Raw genomic sequence first — 22099 nt, forward strand, 5'->3', positions numbered from 1 at the left:
TACATATATCATGTCTTCTCAGCATGGTCTGACAGTCATCCAACCAAGTGTTACCCAGAAGTCTGGAAACAGCTTTTCCCTAATAGAGCTGTTTGTCTGTTTAGACAATCCTGCACTGAAGCTTCCATTAGAACATTCAGATCACTTTAATGGTCTATGGTGTGGTATAAAAAACTATCTATCCTCTCGCATTGGTATCTTAAATACTTCATCCTCCGGCACCTGGACTCCACAGGAACCTACGCCAGGATCCTGTTTGTGGATTTCAGCTCTGCCTTCAACACCATCGTCCCAGTTCTGCTACAGGAGAAGCTCTCCCAGCTGAGTGTGCCCGACTCCACCTGCAGGTGGATCACTGACTTCCTGTCTGACAGGAAGCAGCGCGTGAAGCTGGGGAAGCACGTCTCTGACTCCCTGACCATCAGCACCGGTTCCCCCCAAGGCTGTGTTCTCTCTCCTCTGCTCTTCTCCCTGTACACCAACAGCTGCACCTCCAGTCACCAGTCTGTCAAGCTTCTGAAGTTTGCGGACGACACCACCCTGATCGGACTCATCTCTGATGGTGACGAGTCTGCGTACAGATGGGAGGTGGACCATCTGTTGGACTGGTGCAGCCAGAACAACCTTGAGCTCAACGCTCTAAAGACAGTGGAGATGGTTGTGAACTTCAGGCAGAACCCAGCCCCACCTGCCCCCATCACCCTCTGTGACTCCACAATTGACACTGTGGAATCTTTCCGCTTCCTGGGAACCATCATCTCCCAGGATCTCAAGTGGGAGCCAAACATCAGCTCCCTCATCAAGAAAGCCCAGCAGAGGATGTTCTTCCTGCGGCAGCTGAAGAAATTCAACCTGCCAAAGACTATGATGGTGCACTTCTACACAGCCATCATTGAGTCCATCCTCACCTCCTCCATCACCATCTGGTACGCCGCTGCTACAGCCAAGGATAAGGGCAGGCTGCAGCGTGTCATTCGGTCTGCGGAGAAGGTGATTGGCTGCAGTCTACTGTCGCTCCAGGAACTGTACACCTCCAGGACCCTGAAGCGGGCAGGGAAGATTCTGGCTGATCCCTCCCACCCCGGTCACAGACTCTTTGAGACTCTCCCCTCTGGCAGGAGGCTGCGGTCCATCCGGACCAAAACCTCACGCCACAAGAACAGTTTTTTCCCATCTGCCACCAGCCTGGTTAACAAAGCCCGGAAACCACCCTGACACTCTCCCTTTCCCCCACACCCCCCCTTTTTTTGCTGACAGGACACCTGTAACCTGTAACTCTATGTGTTACATTAACGCTCAGCTTGGACTCCTGCTTTACTTGCACAATGATCACCTGCACTGTTGTATTGCTCTTGCATCTTATACTGCTCTATATTTACTCTCACTCACTTAAAACTGTGCACATATATTTATATTATATTGTAGATATGTTTATACTTTTTAATTTGTACTGTATTGCACCGACTACGCCAAAACAAATTCCTTGTATGTCCAAAAACGTACTTGGCAATAAAGCTTTTCTGATTCTGATTCTGATTCTGATTCTCTGATTCTGAATGTGTGCATTTTAGTGAGTACAATTGGGGTAGTGTGGCTATAATGTAAAACGTTTGAGTGGTTGTATCACTAGAAAAGCGCTTTATAAACTCAGTCCATTTACCATTTTAACCCAACATGAACCATCGTTACAGCCAAAACAAAAGTACTTAATATTTTTAGGCATGATTGGATGAAATTATATCTAATAGCTTTAGTTTTGTTGGGGTCTAAAGAAACCAATAAAGATGTCTGAGTGAGAACAACAGTCACATCTGCATCACTGAAGTCATTTTTGCATTGCAATATCAAGTCATAAAGCCATGTTGGAGGATCAGTATAGGTATACTGTAGAGTTCTTCCTTCTACATAGCATTAAAATTGCCCTAACACAGTAAACAGATTTTGCATTGTAGTTTGTGGACAGTTGCTAAAATGATGATAGCTTGTTCTGTATGAAAATATCTTTAAAGTGAAACTATACCAAAGCTGAAAAATACCACCCCGGGTGGAAGGTGGAAATAAGTGATTAGTTACTCTTGGACTATAAAGTGAGAAACTCCAAAGTTTGACATGTTTCCTGATCTGAGCCGACACCTTTTAGAAGTGTCACTGATCACTGGCTTGTCTAAATGTTTCTAAAACATGGAGAAAGAGAAGAACCGAGTAAGGAGACAAGGGACATGTCCTAAATGGAATTCAGTAGTCGGACTTACAGCGCTGTAAAAAAATGATTTTTTTTGCCCCCTTACAGATTTCTTCTTTTTTTCACACTAAAATGTTTTCAAATGATGATTTTCTTTATTAAGGGAAAAATTATCCAAACCAATCAGGCCCCTTGTGAGACAGTAATTGCCCCCTTAAATCAATAACATGCTGTGCTTCCTCTGGCAACACGAACAATCAAGCAATCAGGCTGCAAATGAGTCTTTTCTGCCTGATTGGTGGAATTTTAGCCCATTCTTTTCAGAACTGTTTAAATTCACCCACATTGGAGGCTTTTTGAACATAAATGGGCTGTTTAATGTCACGTCACAGCATCTCAGATCAAAGTACATACTTTGACTACACCACTTTAAAACCCTTAGGATCCTTGCCCTATTGCATCCCCCATGTGTCCTGGAACTTTGGGTAAGAAACTCAAAACCGGACATTATGCTTCAGGAATTTTTGTGGTATTGTGCAGAACTCATTCAATTCAATTCAAAAATACTTTATTAATCCCAAAGGTAAATTAAATGTTGTTATAGCTCATATTATGAAGGTTTCCTCAAAGAGCCGTTGTAGATGCTGATGGCTGTGGGCAGGAAGGATCTCCTGTAGCGCTCCGTCTTACAGCAGATCTGAAGAAGCCTCTGACTGAAGACACTCTGTTGTTGTAGGACAGTCTCATGAAGAGGATGGTCAGGGTTCTCCATGATGTTCTGCATTTTATGAAGAATCCTTCTTTCCACAATGATCTCCAGAGGTTCCAGAGGAGTCCCCAGAACAGAGCCAGCCTTCTTTATCAGCTTGTTGAGCTTTTTTAAGTCCCTGGGTCTGATGCTGCTTCCCCAGCAGATGATGGCAGAAGAGATCACACTCTCCACAACAGACTTATAGAAGATATGCAGCATCTTGCTGCAAACACCAAAGGACCTAAGCTTCCTCAAGAAGTACAGTCTGCTCTGTCCCTTCTTGTAGATGGCTTCACAGTTGCATCTCCACTCTAGTCTGTTGTCCAGGTGAACACCGAGGTATTTATACTCCTCCACCACCTCCACCTCTTCTCCCATGATATAAATAGTTTTTGACTTATTCCTGTTTCTCTTAAAATCTACAATCATCTCCTTTGTTTTAGTCACGTTCAAGATGAGATGATTGTTTCTACACCAGGACCACCTGGTCCATCACCTGGAAGGAAGGTGATGGACCACAAAGCGGTCCATCACCTTCCTGTACTGTGTTTCCATTGATTACAGCAAGTCATCCGGGTCCTGACGCAGCAAAGCAGCTCCAGACCATAACACTACTACCAGCATGTTTAACTGTTGGGAACTCTTTTCTAGTCTGATAAATGGCAATGACTTTGTTTATCATGTTTTTTTGAACTTCTTAAGATCCAATCATGATGTTTAACTTTTTAAGATCTTTTGGCCTGCTTCATATTGTCAGGCATGCTCTATTTAAGTGATTTCTTGATAGTTCAGTACACACAATAATCAGGCTTGGATGTAGCTAGTAATATCAAACCAAAAAACTGTGGGTAATTACAGATAATTTGTGATCTAACATGGAAGGCAATTTTACTACCACATATAGCCAGGTTGGTTTGGATAGCTTTCTTCCCATAACAAATAAAATCATCACTTGACAGCAGCATTTTGGACTAACTCAGGTTATCTTTGTCTGATATTGAGATTTGGTTATTAATCTGATGCATTTAAGTGTAACAAAAAGAAAAAAGCTAAAGAAATCTGTTTGGGAGCAAAAACTTTTTCCTAGCACTGCATAGCCTGTCTGGATTTGCCCAGTCATTTCAGGAACATTAACTGCCAACTGACAGAAGATGAAGTTAGGGAGTCCCAGTTCTCCTTTTTCTGGCACTATTGGCTTCTGTCGTACAGCAATCACACAGGACAGAGAAAGAAAGACATGCAGCAAACGGCCCGAGAGCGAGAATCGAACTCAGGACTACTGTGTCCAGGACTATGGCCTCTGTGCATGGTGCCCATACAAAGTTCATTTTTCTTTTTAAAATTCTGCAAGTCCATAGACAGACAAGTGTCCCGACTAGTGAATTTTAAATAACTACAGTACTGTGCAAAAGTTTTAGTTAGGTGTGAAAAAATGCTGTAAACAAAGAATGCTTTCAAAAATTGAAGTGTAACTCATTTATTTTCATCAATCAACAAAATGCAAATCAATATTTGGTGTGACCACCCTTTGCCTTCAAAACAGCATCAGTTCTTCTAGGTACACTTGCACACAGTTTTTGAAGGAACTCGGCTGGTAGGTTGTTCCAAACATCTTGGAGAACTAACCACAGATCTTCTGTGAATGTAGACTTTCTCACATCCATCATGTAATCCCAGACACACTCCATGATGTTGAGATCAGGGCTCTGTGGGACCATACCGTCACTTCCAGTAAGTCTTGTTCGTTTTTATGCTAAAGATAGTTCTTAATGACTTTGGCTGTATGTTTGGCTTTGCTCACTTAGCATTTTGTAAATTGATAAAAATATATATTTCTGAAAGCTTTCTGGGTTTACAGCATTTTTTCATACCTAAAACGTTTGTACAGTACTGTATATATTCTTGTCATAACATATTTCTACATTTCAAGCCACTAAAATTAATAAAGGAGCATATTTTATTGCATGAATGTGAATATGACTGTACTGGACTGAGCTGTAAATAGAATGAACTGGACAGAAAGTAACAATCCGGTTTGATATGCTGGGAATTGGCGCTATAAACTGAACTGAACTACCTTGTTCTTACTTTTGCATTAAGTGTCTGCTCACTGCATTTCCTTTTGACATATGTGATCTTTTGCAGGCTTGGCAGTTTTTCTATTTATAGTAGATGGACACATAAAAATTTTTGATCGGTAAACGAACTGTAGTAGAAGGAAGAACACTTTGATTCTGCAGGGTGCTAGTGTTCGGTACTTTTCTGATGCAATGCGTGGCTCTTTGAGTCCAATGAGCTGCAGGATGCCCCGGAGCCCCGCCCCTCAGCGCTGTCTATTTATAATACTGCAACAACAGGTTTTTGGCAGTTATTACCCTCTCTGATAGGGCTGTAGAAACCACAGCCTGATCTCGATGAACGCAGCTTCGCCCTAACTCTGAACAAGTCACTTTTCATACAGCTTCAGCTTCATCTCTCTGAACCCTGTCAGAAACTCCTCCAACTTTTTCCTTCTCTGAACTGGTCCATCTTAAGAGAAACAATGACAGATGAGAACAACATGACAGAGGGTGACAACAGAGAAACCCCAGCCGGAGACATGCCCTCAGAGCAGGTCCCAGTGGAGGAGAATAAAGCGGAGGAGGAGAAGCAGGAGAACGGGGAGTACAAAGTGGACTTCTTGGAGAAAACCTCACCTCCTGCGGCGGAGGAGGTCGAGTTCATCCACCCCGAGGGCGGCTGGGGGTGGGTGGTCATGCTGGCATCCATGTGGTGCAACGGCTCGGTGTTCGGGATCCAGAACTCCTTCGGCTTACTTTTCGTCTCCCTGTTGAAAGAGTTCGGCTCGGAGGACGACCCGGACCTGCGCTTCAGAACCTGTGAGTACAGCTTACTGTCAGCTTTCTGGAGTTCTCCGAGAGGTGACTCAAGTGAACGTGGAGACCGTCCTGCTCAGGGAGACACGGGACGTAGTTGAACCAGCAACCTTTATAGCAACAGCGTCAACAAAAGCACTCACTCTGTCCTTCGTTCTCCAGCTGCTGATCTTTATGGCAAATTTCACGCACTTCGTCATTAATGTACTTACTGTAAGTGGGCTAATCACAGCTAGCAAAAAAAAGTATGTCGTTTCCTGTTGAGAGAAGAGAAACACCACAAGTCAAATAGAACAGTGGTAAAAGGTAATATGACTACATGAACTGTGGACATGAGGGGAAAAACTTCTGAAACCACACTGTGCATTTCAGCTTCATAAAGTTAGACATTCTCAAATATTTATTTTAAGCTTTTACTATTTCTTTTCATTACACCGGTGTTTTAACAGCTCTTTAATGGGAGCTGCAGTTGTACGTCATTATTGCCGCAGCATCTATACACGAAAATGGTAATTCAAAGTGTTTTACAGAAAACAAAAGTAATCACCAAAAATACCATGAAAGAATAACAAAAAGTTAAGTATCACATTAAAAGAAACGTTAATTGCACATTTAAAACAGATAAATTGCTCAGATATGATAAATTCTACTCATAAAGTAATGTTTGACCGTCATGGAAAAGCTGCAGCATTCCGTCATATTTTCTGCACATCTCAGGTTTCAGGGACTTGGTTCCAGAGCCGAGGAGCATTGAAATTATATATATATATGCATCTGCTTGTTTAGTTTTGGGTCCTGGGAACACAGAGTGAACAGGTCTCTGATGGTCTAATGGGTCTTGATATCCGACAAGCATGATAAAAACAAAAATTGTTTAACAGACCGTCAATAACATCCTAAACTTTATGTTTTACAAACAGTGGCTACTGCAATGACTTAAGGTCTGGTGGGATAAGATAAATTGTCCCGGTCCTAGTCAGGGCTTTTGGGTGAGTTGCATCAGCCTGATTATATTTATTTATTAAAGAAACCAGTAAAGACACCATTACAATAACCAAACCTACTGAAACTAAAAGCATGGAGTGTTTTTTCTATCCTGTGTGTTCTTGTTTCTAAGATTTACAGGTCCTTCTCAAAATATTAGCATATTGTGATAAAGTTCATTATTTTCCATAATGTCATGATGAAAATTTAACATTCATATATTGTAGATTCATTGCACACTAACTGAAATATTTCAGGTCTTTTATTGTCTTAATACGGATGATTTTGGCATACAGCTCATGAAAACCCAAAATTCCTATCTCACAAAATTAAAAGGGTCTCTAAACGAGCTATGAACCTAATCATCTGAATCAACGAGTTAACTCTAAACACCTGCAAAAGATTCCTGAGGCCTTTAAAACTCCCAGCCTGGTTCATCACTCAAAACCCCAATCATGGGTAAGACTGCCGACCTGACTGCTGTCCAGAAGGCCACTATTGACACCCTCAAGCAAGAGGGTAAGACACAGAAAGACATTTCTGAACGAATAGGCTGTTCCCAGAGTGCTGTATCAAGGCACCTCAGTGGGAAGTCTGTGGGAAGGAAAAAGTGTGTCAGAAAACGCTGCACAACGAGAAGAGGTGACCGGACCCTGAGGAAGATTGTGGAGAAGGGCCGATTCCAGACCTTGGGGGACCTGCGGAAGCAGTGGACTGAGTCTGGAGTAGAAACATCCAGAGCCACCGTGCACAGGCGTGTGCAGGAAATGGGCTACAGGTGCCGCATTTCCCAGGTCAAGCCACTTTTGAACCAGAAACAGCGGCAGAAGCGCCTGACCTGGGCTACAGAGAAGCAGCACTGGACTGTTGCTCAGTGGTCCAAAGTACTTTTTTCGGATGAAAGCAAATTCTGCATGTCATTCGGAAATCAAGGTGCCAGAGTCTGGAGGAAGACTGCGGAGAAGGAAATGCCAAAATGCCACAAGTCCAGTGTCAAGTACCCACAGTCAGTGATGGTCTGGGGTGCCGTGTCAGCTGCTGGTGTTGGTCCACTGTGTTTTATCAAGGGCAGGGTCAATGCAGCTAGCCATCAGGAGATTTTGGAGCACTTCATGCTTCCATCTGCTGAAAAGCTTTATGGAGATGAAGATTTCATTTTTCAGCACGACCTGGCACCTGCTCACAGTGCCAAAACCACTGGTAAATGGTTTACTGACCATGGTATCACTGTGCTCAATTGGCCTGCCAACTCTCCTGACCTGAACCCCATAGAGAATCTGTGGGATATTGTGAAGAGAACGTTGAGAGACTCAAGACCCAACACTCTGGATGAGCTAAAGGCCGCTATCGAAGCATCCTGGGCCTCCATAAAACCTCAGCAGTGCCACAGGCTGATTGCCTCCATGCCACGCCGCATTGAAGCAGTCATTTCTGCAAAAGGATTCCCGACCAAGTATTGAGTGCATAACTGTACATGATTATTTGAAGGTTGACGTTTTTTGTATTAAAAACACTTTTCTTTTATTGGTCGGATAAAATATGCTAATTTTGTGAGATAGGAATTTTGGGTTTTCATGACCTGTATGCCAAAATCATCCGTATTAAGACAATAAAAGACCTGAAATATTTCAGTTAGTGTGCAATGAATCTAAAATATATGAATGTTAAATTTTCATCATGACATTATGGAAATTAATAAACTTTATCACAACATGCTAATATTTTGAGAAGGACCTGTACAGTAATAAGCTGATTTAGTAACAGATTTTATGTTGTTGTTAATATTCATTTTTCTGACCCATTTACACATTGACATTATACACAGATTTAGTAAATGTAATGGTGCGGTGATGCAGAAATATAAGAGTTCCATGTCATCAGCATATCGTAAAAGGTGTTATAACTTTCTTTAAAGTGGGCCAAGAATACAACCTTGAGGAATCCCACGTGATCTTTATTGACTTAGATTTATAATAAACAAAGTAGTGCTGGTTTCCCAAATAAGGTTTTAATCCCAGTTTTACATCCACACTTTAGAAGTAAATTACTTTTAATTATTTTTTTAAACATTCTTATTTAAGGCTGGAATTAATATATTTTTCTGTATTTTCTCCAATCCCCACAGGCTCAAATACGTTCCCCTAAATATTTTAGAAAATGGTGCATTAGATTCTACCATTTTTGTAACTTGTCAAGGCCAAGGAATGAAGCTGGAGTTGTGTTTCTTTTTATTTGCAAGGCGAACCTAATGTATCCTGGAGAAATGTTTTTGTACAGATAAGAGAAAGATAAAACGTTTTACCCACAATTATAAAAGTTTTGAAAGATTGAAGGGGAGGCTTTTAAACCTAAAAATACCATCAATTGTCAAACACGGTGGTGGTCATATCATGCTTTGAATTTGCTAGACTATTACATTATAGAAAGTGGAAGGAATAATGAAAAAAAAAAAATCACTTCAAATCAGCGATTGAATGAATAAAAGCTAGGACAAATTTAATTACAATTTCAATTCAGTTTTATTTATATAGCGCCAATTCCCAACACATGTTGTCTCAAGGCACTTCACAAAAGTCAGGTACATACATTCCAATTACTCCTAACCATTGAACAGTGCAGTCAGAGTTAGTTATTTATTCAAATTGGATAAAAAGTTTTTCTATCTAAGGAAACCCAGCAGATCCAGTCAGAGATTTGTAGCATTCCCTCCTCCTGGATGAGCATGTAGAGACAGTGGACAGTCACTGGGGTTGACTTTGCAGCAATCCCTCATACTGAGCATGCATGTAGTGACAGTGGAGAGGAAAAACTCCCTTTTAACAGTAAGAAACCTCCAGCAGAACCAGGCTCAGTGTGAGCGGCCATCTGCCACGACCGACTGGGGGTTTGAGAGAACAGAGCAGAGACACACAAAGAACAAAGAAGCACTGATCCAGGAGTACTTTCAGATAAACTCAGAGCCAGTTTTCAAGGTTAGTCTGAAAGAGAGCACATATAATTAGTTAAAGTAAAAGCTCAGTCAATCACCATGTCTAGGAGAGAGAAAGGGTTAAACACTGAAAGACAGGGCGAAGTGAATCATCGGTAGAGGGTGAGCATTAAGTTGTTGGCAGCAGAAGCTTGGACGATGCCCCTCTCCAGAAAGGTGTCACAGGTAGACACAGAGTCAGGCCAGGTGTAGCTTCTGGGAAGAGAAAAGAGAGAGAACAAAGTTAAAAACTGAAATAACAGCAAATAATGCAGAATTAGAGAGTAGTGTGAGAATGTTGCGAAGAGGGTGAAAGTGGTCATTATATCCTCCAGCTGCCTAAGCCTATAGCAGCATAACTACAGAGATAGCTCAGGATAACTTAAGCCACTCTAACTATAAGCTTTATCAAAAAGGAAAGTTTTAAGCCTAGCCTTAAAAGTAGACAGTTTGTCCATCTAGAGCCCACTGATGGCCATTGTTATACTAAAAACCACAACGACTGGGATACCTCTCTCTGTCAGACTAATTATGACTATTGGAAAAGAGAGGGGTCATACAGGTAGCAGAAATGGAGTGTGTTTGCACCTCAACCATAACTGAGCCAGTTTAGGCTAAACCTGACTCCATCCAACAGGGAGGGAAGAAGACGGAGGTAAAAAATAAGGAAGATATCTCAGGATAACCTAAGGCACTCTAACTAAGCATTTTCAAAAAGGAAATTTTTAAGCCTAGCCTTAAAAGTAGACAGGGTGTCTGCCTCACGGACTAAAACTGGGAGCTGGTTCCACAGGAGAGGAGCCTGATAACTAAAGGATCTGCCTCCCATTCTACTTCTACAGACTCTAGGAACCACCAGTAAACCTGCAGTCTGAGAACAAAGTGCTCTGTTAGGAACATATGGAACAATCAGATCTCTGATGTATGATGGAGCTAGATCATTAAGGGCTTTATATGTGAGGAGGAGAATTTTAAATTCTATTCTGGATTTAACAGGGAGCCAATGAAGGGAAGCTAAAATAGGAGAAATATGATCTCTCTTTTTAATTTTCATCAGAACTCTTGCTGCAGCATTTTGAATGAATATTTCTAATTATGGCAATGTTCCGGAGGTGAAAAGAAGGAAATCCTAGAAACCTGTTTAATATAGGATTTAAATGACATGTCCTGGTCAAAAATAACACTTTTTTTACAGGTCTAACTGGACAATGATCCCAAACACATGTCAAAATTTGTTTAACATAAAATTTCTGGAATGGCCTTACCAAAATCTTTTTCTGCACATCTCTTCAGTATGAAGGCATAGACAGTATAAGACTGATGGGAGTTAGAGACAAGAAAAGGTCACTCAGGGGAATTTCTGTATCTCCATCTCTGTGTGTGTGTGCAAGTGAGAGATGATGGATTTATCCATGAATAATGTAATTATGACCCTGTAGAGTTCCACTGTGATCATAGCCACCTGTTATTGATGTCACTGATGAGCATGTAAGAATAAAACATCATGGGAAAGCCTCTGGGTGTCTGTTTCCTGAACATTTTAGAGATGCATTGGCGTGCTGCGTCTTGTTACATTTGGATTAGTCTGGCTATACCACTGTCTTTGAAATGTTGAACGTATCCTTACTTCTATTAGAAATTAAGTTACACTGCAACAGAAATGTGAAATTCAAGATGATCTTTTCAGTAAAATGTTGGGATGTTGCAAATTGCCTCATGATTTCCTGGATAATGTCAACAATATAATGTTGCTTTCAATAAGACAAAAGAATCCTGGAATCCCCAGCTCCGGCTGAAAGCCCTTTATACGACTGTTAAAATGTGCAGTATCTCATATGATGACTCGACGCATGGTCATGTGTGGAGAGGCCAATGACACCAGGGATCAAGGTTCTGTTTTCTGTTATCTTTTCAAACCCAGAACCATTCTGGGAGATGTAATATAGAATTGAACATGAGAACAGGACTGTTATTTTTATATTTTTTAAAAGGACAGTCCTGTTTATAATCCTGGTTATAGTATTTTAATTCATTATTATGTGTAAAAGCACCAGAAAAGGGTAAAAAAACAGTAAAGGTTTAAAATGCAACAGAATAAGCAAGGCTCTGTTTTTATTTTATTCAGAGTACCTTTACAAAGAACTAGAACATGTTGTGCCTTCAGAGTTGGTCCAATTTCAGGATCTTATGTAACAGTTAAGAGTGACCTGGGGGACCTCGAGGGTTCATACCTGGCAAGTAAGATTTATACACCTGAGTCTGATAGACCAATAAGAATAAAAATAATTTTGCAGACAGGAAACCAGTGCAGTAATTTTAAAAATTGGGACAAGTTTTGTGTCTTGTTTTGACAGGAATATCTTTATTTTGGATGTTTTTAAGATTGTATTACACTGAGTCTATAATAGACTGTAGGCAGGGGTTACTTTCTGATGCATAACTTTTCATCTTCAGTTTCTGTCTTTTCTTTTGAACAAAGAAGTTATTGTTCTCTGCATTGTGGTCAAGTTTTGATTTCATTTAAATAAAAAAACAACGGTTGTTTTTTGCAGTTTTTATTTAAAAGTCTGTAGATGGTAAGGGATTTCTTGTTCGTCCTGTCCAAATGCAAGCAGCGTTTTTTTCTGTCTGTGCACCACCTGTGTAAAATCTCCAAGTCCATTAAATCGAATGCATCAATCTCCTTGGCAACCGCTCTGTGTTGGAGGTAAGCGCGCATGCGCGCTCGTGTAGCATATGTGAAATCTCTGGTCATAAGCGGTGTTTTCAAGCTGTACTGTGTTGTTGTAATTCAACAAAATAACATGAAACACAACTAGTTTCTCACCGTTTGTTTTTAACTGGGGTATTTAGCAGCGAGCAGACAGAAATGAAACGTAGCGGTGCTCGTTTTAAAGGCTGGCCGTTCACAAAAGCCTCGAGTTCTGAGGGGAGAGAAGCAAAGCAAGAGCATTGAGGCTCCAGCATAGCAGAACAGTTCAGAAACTATTTGGAATGAGGGGAAAAAAGCTATATTTATAAACAGATTCAGTGGTGTTTTAGACTGACTATTGGTAGCGGATCTGATCTTCTTTGTGTGCTCGTGAGTTTTTGCAGCTGTAACTGGTTCTGGATGACGGCTTCATAGCAGACAGCCGTTCTTCCCTCTTCCCGGTACTGTGTACCGGCACAGAATCTTTTAGTGATATGCAGTACCGGACCGTACTGACTCACTGTCACCCCTGGCTGTAGGTACAATGTAGTTCTGAGGCCGTAACTACACCTAGGCTTATGACATGCACTGCCATTTTTAGCTAACACATCCACTGAATGATGTTATGGATACACTTTCACTCAGTGCATGTAGTGTTGCAGCACATGATGAAAAATGAAATGTTCTGTAATTAGATTATGTAGGTATTAAATAATAAATAAAAGTGGCTTGAGAATAAAGTCCTGAGGAACCCCACACCATATATTTGTTTGCTCCGATTTATAATTGCGAAATGACACAAAGTAGTCCAGGTCTTCCAAATAATACCAAGTACAAGGCGCTCTTGTTAAATTTCAGGCTTCTATGCTTTAATGTCTCAGAGGATTAGTTTTTCTCTGAACTATAAAAATATGCTGTAATGTTACATTCAGTGAAATTTGAGCCAGATGTAAAGCTGGCAGTTAAAGCTGTGAGCTTCAGAATTTGTAGTTTTTGTTGAGTGCTGATGGTTGAAGGGAAAATTCATGCACTTTGCTTGTTGTGGACAGTGTAGATCAGTCTTGGAAATGTGAGCTGCAGAGGTTCAAGCACTTGGGGACTTCCATAGTAACATTTGAAATAGTTTGTAACTGTTCGGCACTTTGGCGGAACTCCATGTGCGTTATTTAGCGTGTATTATTTTGAGTAACATTTATTTTTCGGTTGCTGTGACATTGAACAGGAAAGATGAGCTTTGGGCAGGCATTGTTATTGATATTTTTGCAGGGTTCTACATAATCATTATATTTTATGTGTTATTACATTACATGTTGCTGTTCACAGTGGCCCACTGACACGTTTAAAATTAATTTTGCCTTTATTCTGTTGTCCTAAAGAGATATGTAAAATCTCTTTAGGACAATCACTTTATTTATCACCTGATGCACAGGATGTACATCTACAGTTTCAAAAGGAGATTGCACATTATCTGATCAGTGTTTTTCTTTTTTCTTTTAACATCTGTGTGAGAACACTCTTATTTCCAACTGCTCTGCAGTTGTTCACTTTCATCTTCCCGGTCCTACTTTCAGAACTTTCCTTATGCAGAAATCACCAACCCAGAATTCCAAGGCTGCTACATTTTCTTCTGTTTCTATGGTTAATTTTTTTCTATTTCACACACCTTTTTCATAAGGTGATTCAAGCTTTGTTTAGCTTTGAAACACCAGAAGCAGATACAAGATGTACTGTAGTAAAATATTAACACCTTGGTATGAATCTGCAGAGTTCGAGAGCGATCACTGGTGTGAGTGATGTCCAACAGAAATGCAGCAGCAGTTATGTAACAGCATGACTGACACTCAGAGTGGGAAGTCTTGATTTATAAGTAAGTGTTAAGTGAAAAGATAACCGTGCATTTCCGGTTACATGTAGTTATCCTGCTCTGGCTTGCTCACTGACGTAAGCACACATTTACTTGGTGCGTTGTTTCTAAATGCCCTTTCCTGCGTGAAGTACTACTTGAACGTTCACAGTCAACAGGTCGCCTTCCTGTCATGAAAATAGAAAGTCAAAAGGAAATCACAGGTCACTTAACTGGACTAAAGTTGGAACACCGGAGTAAAGGAAGTGCAGTGAATGCCAAGAGGCATGATATAATAAACATAGTGAATCAATGTAATGGAACTGGGGTATGTATGTCTTAGTGATGAATAAAAACATTTGTACCAACAAAAGCAAAAGAGATAAACTTTTTTAGATAAAAATTAGGACGCCCCATTAAATATATAGTTGTTTATGAAAAGATTTTCACATCCCGATGTCAACTGATTTTTTTTTTCTATCTCTGTGGAAAAAAGTGATATGGACCTTGTTTTTACGGATTCAATGAAAAATGTTAATTAAAATGTGTTTTCCATCCGAGGAAAAGTCATGTGACCCTACCCTCTGATAGCTAGTGCTATCCTCTTTAGATGAAAAAACCCCAGTGAGAGGCTTCTTGCAACCATCTACCATCTCTGAGATTGCTCTCAGGAAAGTTTGACCCACTCGTCTTTTAGCTCTGAGATGTTTCTGGGGCTTCTTGCATGATCTCAACCAGTCCCTGGTGGATTTGCTGGTATGTTTTTGATCCAGTGTGCATGTTCCAGGGTCCAGTTCTGCTTGAGCTTATTTCATTTTACAGAGGGTCCTCACTTTTTCCTGAAGTGCCCCCCTGATAGAGATCATGGTCCTTCTGCAGCAAAGCATCCCCAACCCATGACACTTCCACTTCCATTCTTTACAGCTGTTATGAGGCTATTTTTCTGCAAGGCTGTATTTAGGTTTTGTCAAAGATGCCCTCTGTTCTAGTGTCCACATTGTTACTTTTTAGACTTGTCTGTCAAAAGAACAATATTCCAGATGAGCAAGGTTTGGTTTTCATTCTCTCTGGAACGTTTCTTACAGAGCTAGGTTTCCTTCTTGCACACCCCCTATGGAAGTCGGTCTTGCAGCACTCCCTGATTGTACAGGCATGCACTTTTATATCAGCAGTAGCAACAGTCTGCAGTAATGACTTTTAGGGCTTTTTGAGATTTCTTTTAACATCTTGTGATCTTCTCTTGTGGTCAACTTACTTAGGAAACCATGTTAGCAGATGTTTTCAATGTTCTCCACTTGTAGACTATTTTCCATACAGTGGAATGACTGATTTCCAATTCTTTTAAGACCTTTTTAAATCCCTTACCAAACTCATACTTCTTAATGAAGGCCTCAGGCAATCAGGACATCACCAAACTAAATATCTCAGATTTAAAAAGGCCAAACCTCCTTCAAAATGCTAACAACTGCACGTTTTACAGGAAATACAATATATTTTCATTAGTTTTTTATAGGTCATTTATATTACTTAAATTTTGAAATATCCACGAAAGGTTGAGTCTTTGAGTAGGAAAAATATGGCTGTTGAATCATGGTAAAAAAGAAAGTACATCCTCTTTCATTTTTCAGGTTTCATGTATCAGGACATAAAAACAATAGTCTGGTCTTAGTGGATTATAAAATGTTTTAATTCTAAAGTCAAGTATTTTTTAACGCTCTCTAAAATACCATATTTAAAAAAAAAGCCAAAATAAAAAGCATTTTATGGAAAAGTAAGTACACCCTTTTAAAATTGGTAGAAGGCAATGGTTGTTAATCAAAACAATTGTAAGGGACCGTTGTATGCTAACATTGCCAAGGAGAAAAAACATCAACAATGACCATAAAGCAGCAATTGTTGCTGGCTGGAACAATTAGTCAGACTTGTTTGGACGGTTGCCATGAGACAGCCTTTTCTCTGTAGAAAAATGATGGCAGCTTGGCTTAGATTTACAATGTTGGATCTACACTAACCGCATGTTCTGCTAAACTTTAACAACAGAATATCAGCACAAATGCATCATACTTACTATCAAGCATGGTGGTGGAGGTGTCATTACTTGTTTTGAAGCCACAAGATCTGGGCCACTTAAAGTAATTTAGTCAACCATGGAATCCTGTGTATACCAAAGTATTTTAGAGCCAAATGTGAGGGTATTTATCTGACAGCTGAAATTTGGTCCAAACTCTGTTTTGCAATAGGACAATGAATCCAAACGCAGCAGCAGATCTACAGCAGAATGACTGAAAAAAACAGATTGGCCCAGTCAAAGTTTATACCTCAACTTTACTGAAATGATATTTCTGACAGAAATACCCAACAACACTTTTTCCTAATTTCTGTTGTTTTTTTTCTCCTGGAATAACAAATAGTTTGTTGCAAACAAACTATTACTTCATCCTCAGCAAGTGAGACAACATTGGAAGTAACTGTAGAACCTGATCTGTGTTTGGACTGCTTTGATCCTGTGGAGCTTTCTGAGTTATCAGAAATATTAGCTTCATCTAAACCTTCAACTTGTATGTTAGACCCAATCCCAACCAAATTATTTAAGGAAGTGTTCCCTCTGATTACCAGTCCCATTTTAGATATGATTAATCTATCTTTAGTAAATGGATATGTACCACAAGCTTTTAAGGTAGCTGTAATTAAACCTTTACTTAAGAAACATTCGCTTGATCGAGATGACTTGAAAAATTACAGACCTGTATCCAATCTTCCATTCTTATCTAAAATTCTTGAGAAAATAATTGCAAATCAAGTGTGTGAGCATTTACACAGCAATGATCTGTTTGAAGAGTTTCAGTCAGGTTTCAGAGCTCATCATAGCACTGAAACAGCTCTGCTGAAAGTCACTAATGATATTCTTATGGCCTCAGATAATGGACTTGTGTCTGTACTTGTCCTCTTAGATCTCAGTGCTGCATTTGATACAGTCGATCACACTATTCTCTTAGAAAGGCTGGACTATGCTGTAGGGATCAGGGGAACAGCGCTAGGCTGGTTTAAATCTTATCTGTCTGACAGATTCCAGTTTGTTCATGTAAATGATAAATCATCTTTAAACTCCAGGGTTAATTGTGGAGCACCACAGGGTTCAGTACTTGGGCCAATTCTCTTTACTATATATATGCTTCCAATAAGTCATATTATCAGGCAGCATAGACTAAATTTTCACTGTTTCGCTGATGATACTCAGCTTTACTTATCCATGAATCCTGATGAGCCCAACCAGTTAGATAGACTACAAGCATGTCTTGAAGACATAAAAACTTGGATGACTTAAAAGTTTCTGCTTCTAAATTCAGACAAGACAGAAGTTGTCGTCTTTGGACCGGAATCTTTAAAAAAGAAACTGCTTAGTCAATCACTTAACCTGGATGGCATTCAATTGACCTCCGGTAATAAAGTAAAAAACCTTGGTGTTACTTTTGACCAGGACATGTCATTTAAATCCCATATTAAACAGGTTTCTAGGATTTCCTTCTTTCACCTCCGGAACATTGCTAAAATTAGAAATATCCTGTCCAGGAGTGAGGCTGGAAAACCAGTCCATGTGAGACAGACTCCGTGAGACAGACAGCCTGTCTAATTTTAAGGCTAGGCTTAAAACTTTCCTTTTTGATAAAGCTCATAGTTAGACTGGCTTAGGTTATCCTGAGCTATCTTCCTTATTTTTTACCTCCATCTTCCTAGAGCACTTTGACTTTTCAAGGCAGTCGGTCCTTCAAACTGTTCAGCCTTTTCCTACATGCTGACACATCTCATGTGTGGATTGGAAAGAGGAACATCTTTCCATGACACAAGTTAAACCTCACCCTGTTTGTCTTTAAGACAGCACTTTTCCTTCCATGCGCAGCAGCAACACTGCCTTCTGCTATTTTTTTCCATTTATTACTAGCTGTTTTTCTGCTTCCATTTTGGTAACATGTAAATGTAAAGTTATCCTTTTCCCTCATTCTTTAGCCTGAAATCTGTAAAATATTTAATAATAATAATTACTAAAAATTTAAACTGTATTGATCTAACAATAGAGAAATTGTCCTCTGCATTTAATCCATCCCTTAAGGAGCAGTGGGCTGCCATTGTACGGCGGCGGGGGGCATTCAGGGGCTAAGGGTCGGGGCTAAGGGTCTTGCTCAGGGACCCAGAGTGGAAGGCTGTGGGATTCAAACCAGGGTACTTGTGGACTCTCCAGGATGCAAATACCCTGCTCACTAATCCACCACTTCCCCTTTAGGGTGGTCTTTTGGTACATGAGGCTGAATTTGCAAGCAGTTGGCTTTAAAATGTAAAATATATGTGAATGCCACTGTAGTGATATTAATCTACCAAAAATAACTTTATTGATCATAAATCAATGATCAGAATTTATCATAAATCCATCTGAAAGATGAATTGTTGAAAACTGATCTCAATTAAACATTCAAAGAAAAATCAGGAGATTTGTGTATATTTCTTAGGATTAGGGATTAGGAATTAGGGAATAAACATTTAAGATGCCAACCATTTAAACTGAAAAAAACTTGTAAGAACTACCAGAACCTTATGAGGTTCTGTCAAGTTTAAAGAAAAGACATTTATTAATAGTTTATTAGTCTCTCTAAATACTCTAATGTGCATAGAGGAGATAAAATCATGCCGAAACCTTACACCAAAAATAGACAAATGGAATGTAGCTTATAATGCAAAGAGAAAACACGTTTATCCCAGCGTGGAAAGGCTCATCAGCGGCCTCTCTGACTCAGTTGGGCAGCCCTTCTAACTTAGCTCTCTAGGAGTATGTGCTTTCAGGAGAGGAGAGGCCACATGGGACTGATCAACCAGCCCACAACAGACTGGAGGTAATGGGAGAGATACCTCACATTAGACATCCATAGAAAAATGGGTTCTGCCATTTTTCTTCTTTAGACTAGTCCCTGAAATGTCAAATATCTGTCAATGAAGCTAAAATAACTGTGTCATTACTGAAGTTGTTTTCTCATTCAACTATTTAAACATGCCATCATTGCACTGAACAAAAGATTGGTTCACATTCAAGCCTCCACATCAACAACAATCATTATTAATCAGTAAGTTTCAATGCATTCAGAATTATTTTCAAGATGTTTGAGATTCTAAATTAGACAAACAAGGAGGACTTTGGGAATACCTTCAGGAATAAGAAGTTGCTTCTAAACCTTTTGTTCTATGAGGACATTTTGAATGGACCTTCGTGTAGGTTGTAGTCTAAGTCCAAAGAAGACAGTCCTTACTACACCACCCTTGAGCCTTATCAAGACACCTTTATCTGAAACTCAGACCAATTGCGACGAGCAGCACTGGTCTTTTAACTTATCCATTGATCAGTATAATTCCTAATACAGGGAACAATGATGCATCAGTGAAAAATGACTTCTCTGTGTTTCAGTTAGTATCTGTATCTTTACCAGTGTTGTTGTATTTCTCTAAGGTAATTTTACCTACCTTTGGGGTAAGGTCCTACCTAATATCTAAATGCATCATTCATCAATAAGCTGCAAGATAAACCGGCCTCATCATATCTTCTTATTATGGGTCAGTTGAGACAACGTTTATCCCACCTGCCCTGTGTACAGATAGAAAGGATGTCATCAAAAGGTCCAATCTCAACAACCCAGATTAAGTTATCACAATAAATAGTAAGATTTCCTAATGTTCCTTACTGTTTGACGCCAGTAGCTGTAGGTATTTTTATTGTCTTTCTATCTTTCTAGAGTGTTTGCAAACAGAACCTGCATAATTCCCAGGCTTGTTGGCTGCCTGAGGCACCTTAATGTAGGTAGTTACACATTGAAATCCACCCGAGCAGGCCAAATAATGGCCAAACTCTAACACTCAGTAGTTTAATCAAACCTCCACAACAACCCCGCACCATTCCAAACCCTTTGTGCAGAGCCTTGAGACGACGTGTGTTGTGAATTTGCGCTATATAAATAAAACTGAATTGAATTGAATGTGTTGCAACATGATTCTTTTTCATGTATTCTACCACTCATGCTTTTAAAGCAGCACATGCTTAAATGTTGCCGGGTGTTCAGTTCATAACTGAAAGACTTGTTTCAGCTTGTTCGTCTGGCTTTGATAGAGGGGAAATCCTCATGTCTACCTCCTGCTTTGATTCCAAGAGTCAAAGCAGTAATTAGGTGGTACATTTACTGTAGCAATTCTGTAGTTTTAGGTATATGAAACCAAGAAAAGCGTTGGCTTAGGGAAAGGTAATGTAACTCCAGATGTATAACAGCACATGACATATAGTACATGTTATGGTTATGTTTGTAACCAGGCATAAGCCAACGCCACATTACTTATAGATTGTTTAATCTTTGGCTTTGGCTTTCAGAAATATTACCTCTGGTTTGATTTTAGATTGCATTGCTATTTAGGCGAGTTCCTCTTTGGTCTTTTCTGTCCAAAGGTCATCGAACTCCCATAGTCTTCAAGTTCATATAGAAGCATGCTGTGTTGTCATTTATTTAACAAGGTGAGAGATTTGATGCAAAATCGGTGTTCATCCACCGATTAAGTAGGTTGTATAACCAGTTTTATCAGCTGGAGCCCAATGTATTTGTCCTCTGTCAGTCTATAACATTGTTGTGGAGGAATTATGGCTCACTCTTCTCTACAACATTGCTTTACTTCTTTGAGGTTTTAAGAAATATATTTCTGCACACCTCTCATAAGGTCCCACAATAATATTTTCACCACGTTACAGGCTGAACTTTAACTGGGTCATTGCAACACTGATTCTTGTCTTTCAGAGATTCTTTTGTAGGTTTGCAGCTTTTGTTCATATCATTGTCCTGTTGCTCAGTCACGTTTAGGCCAGCCTTCTGGTTTAATGGTCAGATGGCGGTTACATTTGAATAGTTTGGTGTACAGAGGGGTTCATTGTCAGCTTAATGACTTCAATCTGCCTGGGTCCTTTGGATGCAGAACAAGCCCATATCATTAATCCTCCACCACCGTGCTTTACAGTTTGTCTGACATGATTCAGGAATCAGAAATCATGTTTGGTTGATGCTATACATTATGACTAAAAATCTTCACTTTAGCCTTGTCTCTCTGAAGGACATTGTTTCAGGTCTTGTGATTTGTCCAGACACAACTTTGCAAACCTATGCCATTTAAACAGAAAATATATTTTCACTCTTTTTTTGTCCTGTCACAAACTTTAACATTTAACAAGTGAACTGAAGCCTGAAGAGTCTGAGATGGAGCTCTTGGGATTTTTCTTGGAATCTCTCTTATCATTGCAGTCTGACCTTTCATTGAACCTGCTCCTGGGAAGACGGGCAGCTGCCCTGAAAGTTTTCCTTTTGTAAATAACATTTTCCTTTTGCCTTGCCTGAACACAGACCTAAATACTCCACAAAAAATGCACAGTACCCATCTTTCTTCTCCAATAAAACTGCTTACATTTGCTGGTAATCAGTTACTCAGCAGATTTGGTTTACTGCACCAGATTGACACTTTTTTTGCAACTGAGGGAAATGAGGTGTATGTGTTTGCTACATAAACAAAGAAATTTTATAATGTTTCATGCTGTTGTCATCTGAAGTTATTGTTACATATGTCTGAGACCTTCTAAGGACCAAACAATTCTATCTAGTGTTCTGATCCATAACTGCTCAGAATTTAAAGAAGGTGTACCTCCTTAAAGCCATGTTCATGCATGACTTTATCCCAATAGGACATAGTGTATAAAGAGCTATTGCTCCCACATGACAGTTCACCTCTGTTGGC

The 22099-nt window shown here is 39.8% G+C and overlaps 1 protein-coding gene across 1 annotated transcript in view; it reads left to right on the forward strand.

The window, feature by feature from the left end:
• Window positions 1-5293: 5293 nt before the first annotated feature.
• Window positions 5294-22099, forward strand: part of slc16a10 (solute carrier family 16 member 10) — a 52332-nt gene continuing 35526 nt past the window's right edge. The window contains exon 1 of the mRNA XM_047388225.1: window positions 5294-5812. Coding sequence (XP_047244181.1) covers window positions 5476-5812 — 337 coding nt within the window. The 5' untranslated portion in view covers window positions 5294-5475. The remainder of the gene's footprint in view (window positions 5813-22099) is intronic.

The sequence above is a fragment of the Girardinichthys multiradiatus genome, chromosome 15 (assembly GCF_021462225.1).
Source record: "Girardinichthys multiradiatus isolate DD_20200921_A chromosome 15, DD_fGirMul_XY1, whole genome shotgun sequence".
Lineage (NCBI taxonomy): Eukaryota > Metazoa > Chordata > Actinopteri > Cyprinodontiformes > Goodeidae > Girardinichthys > Girardinichthys multiradiatus.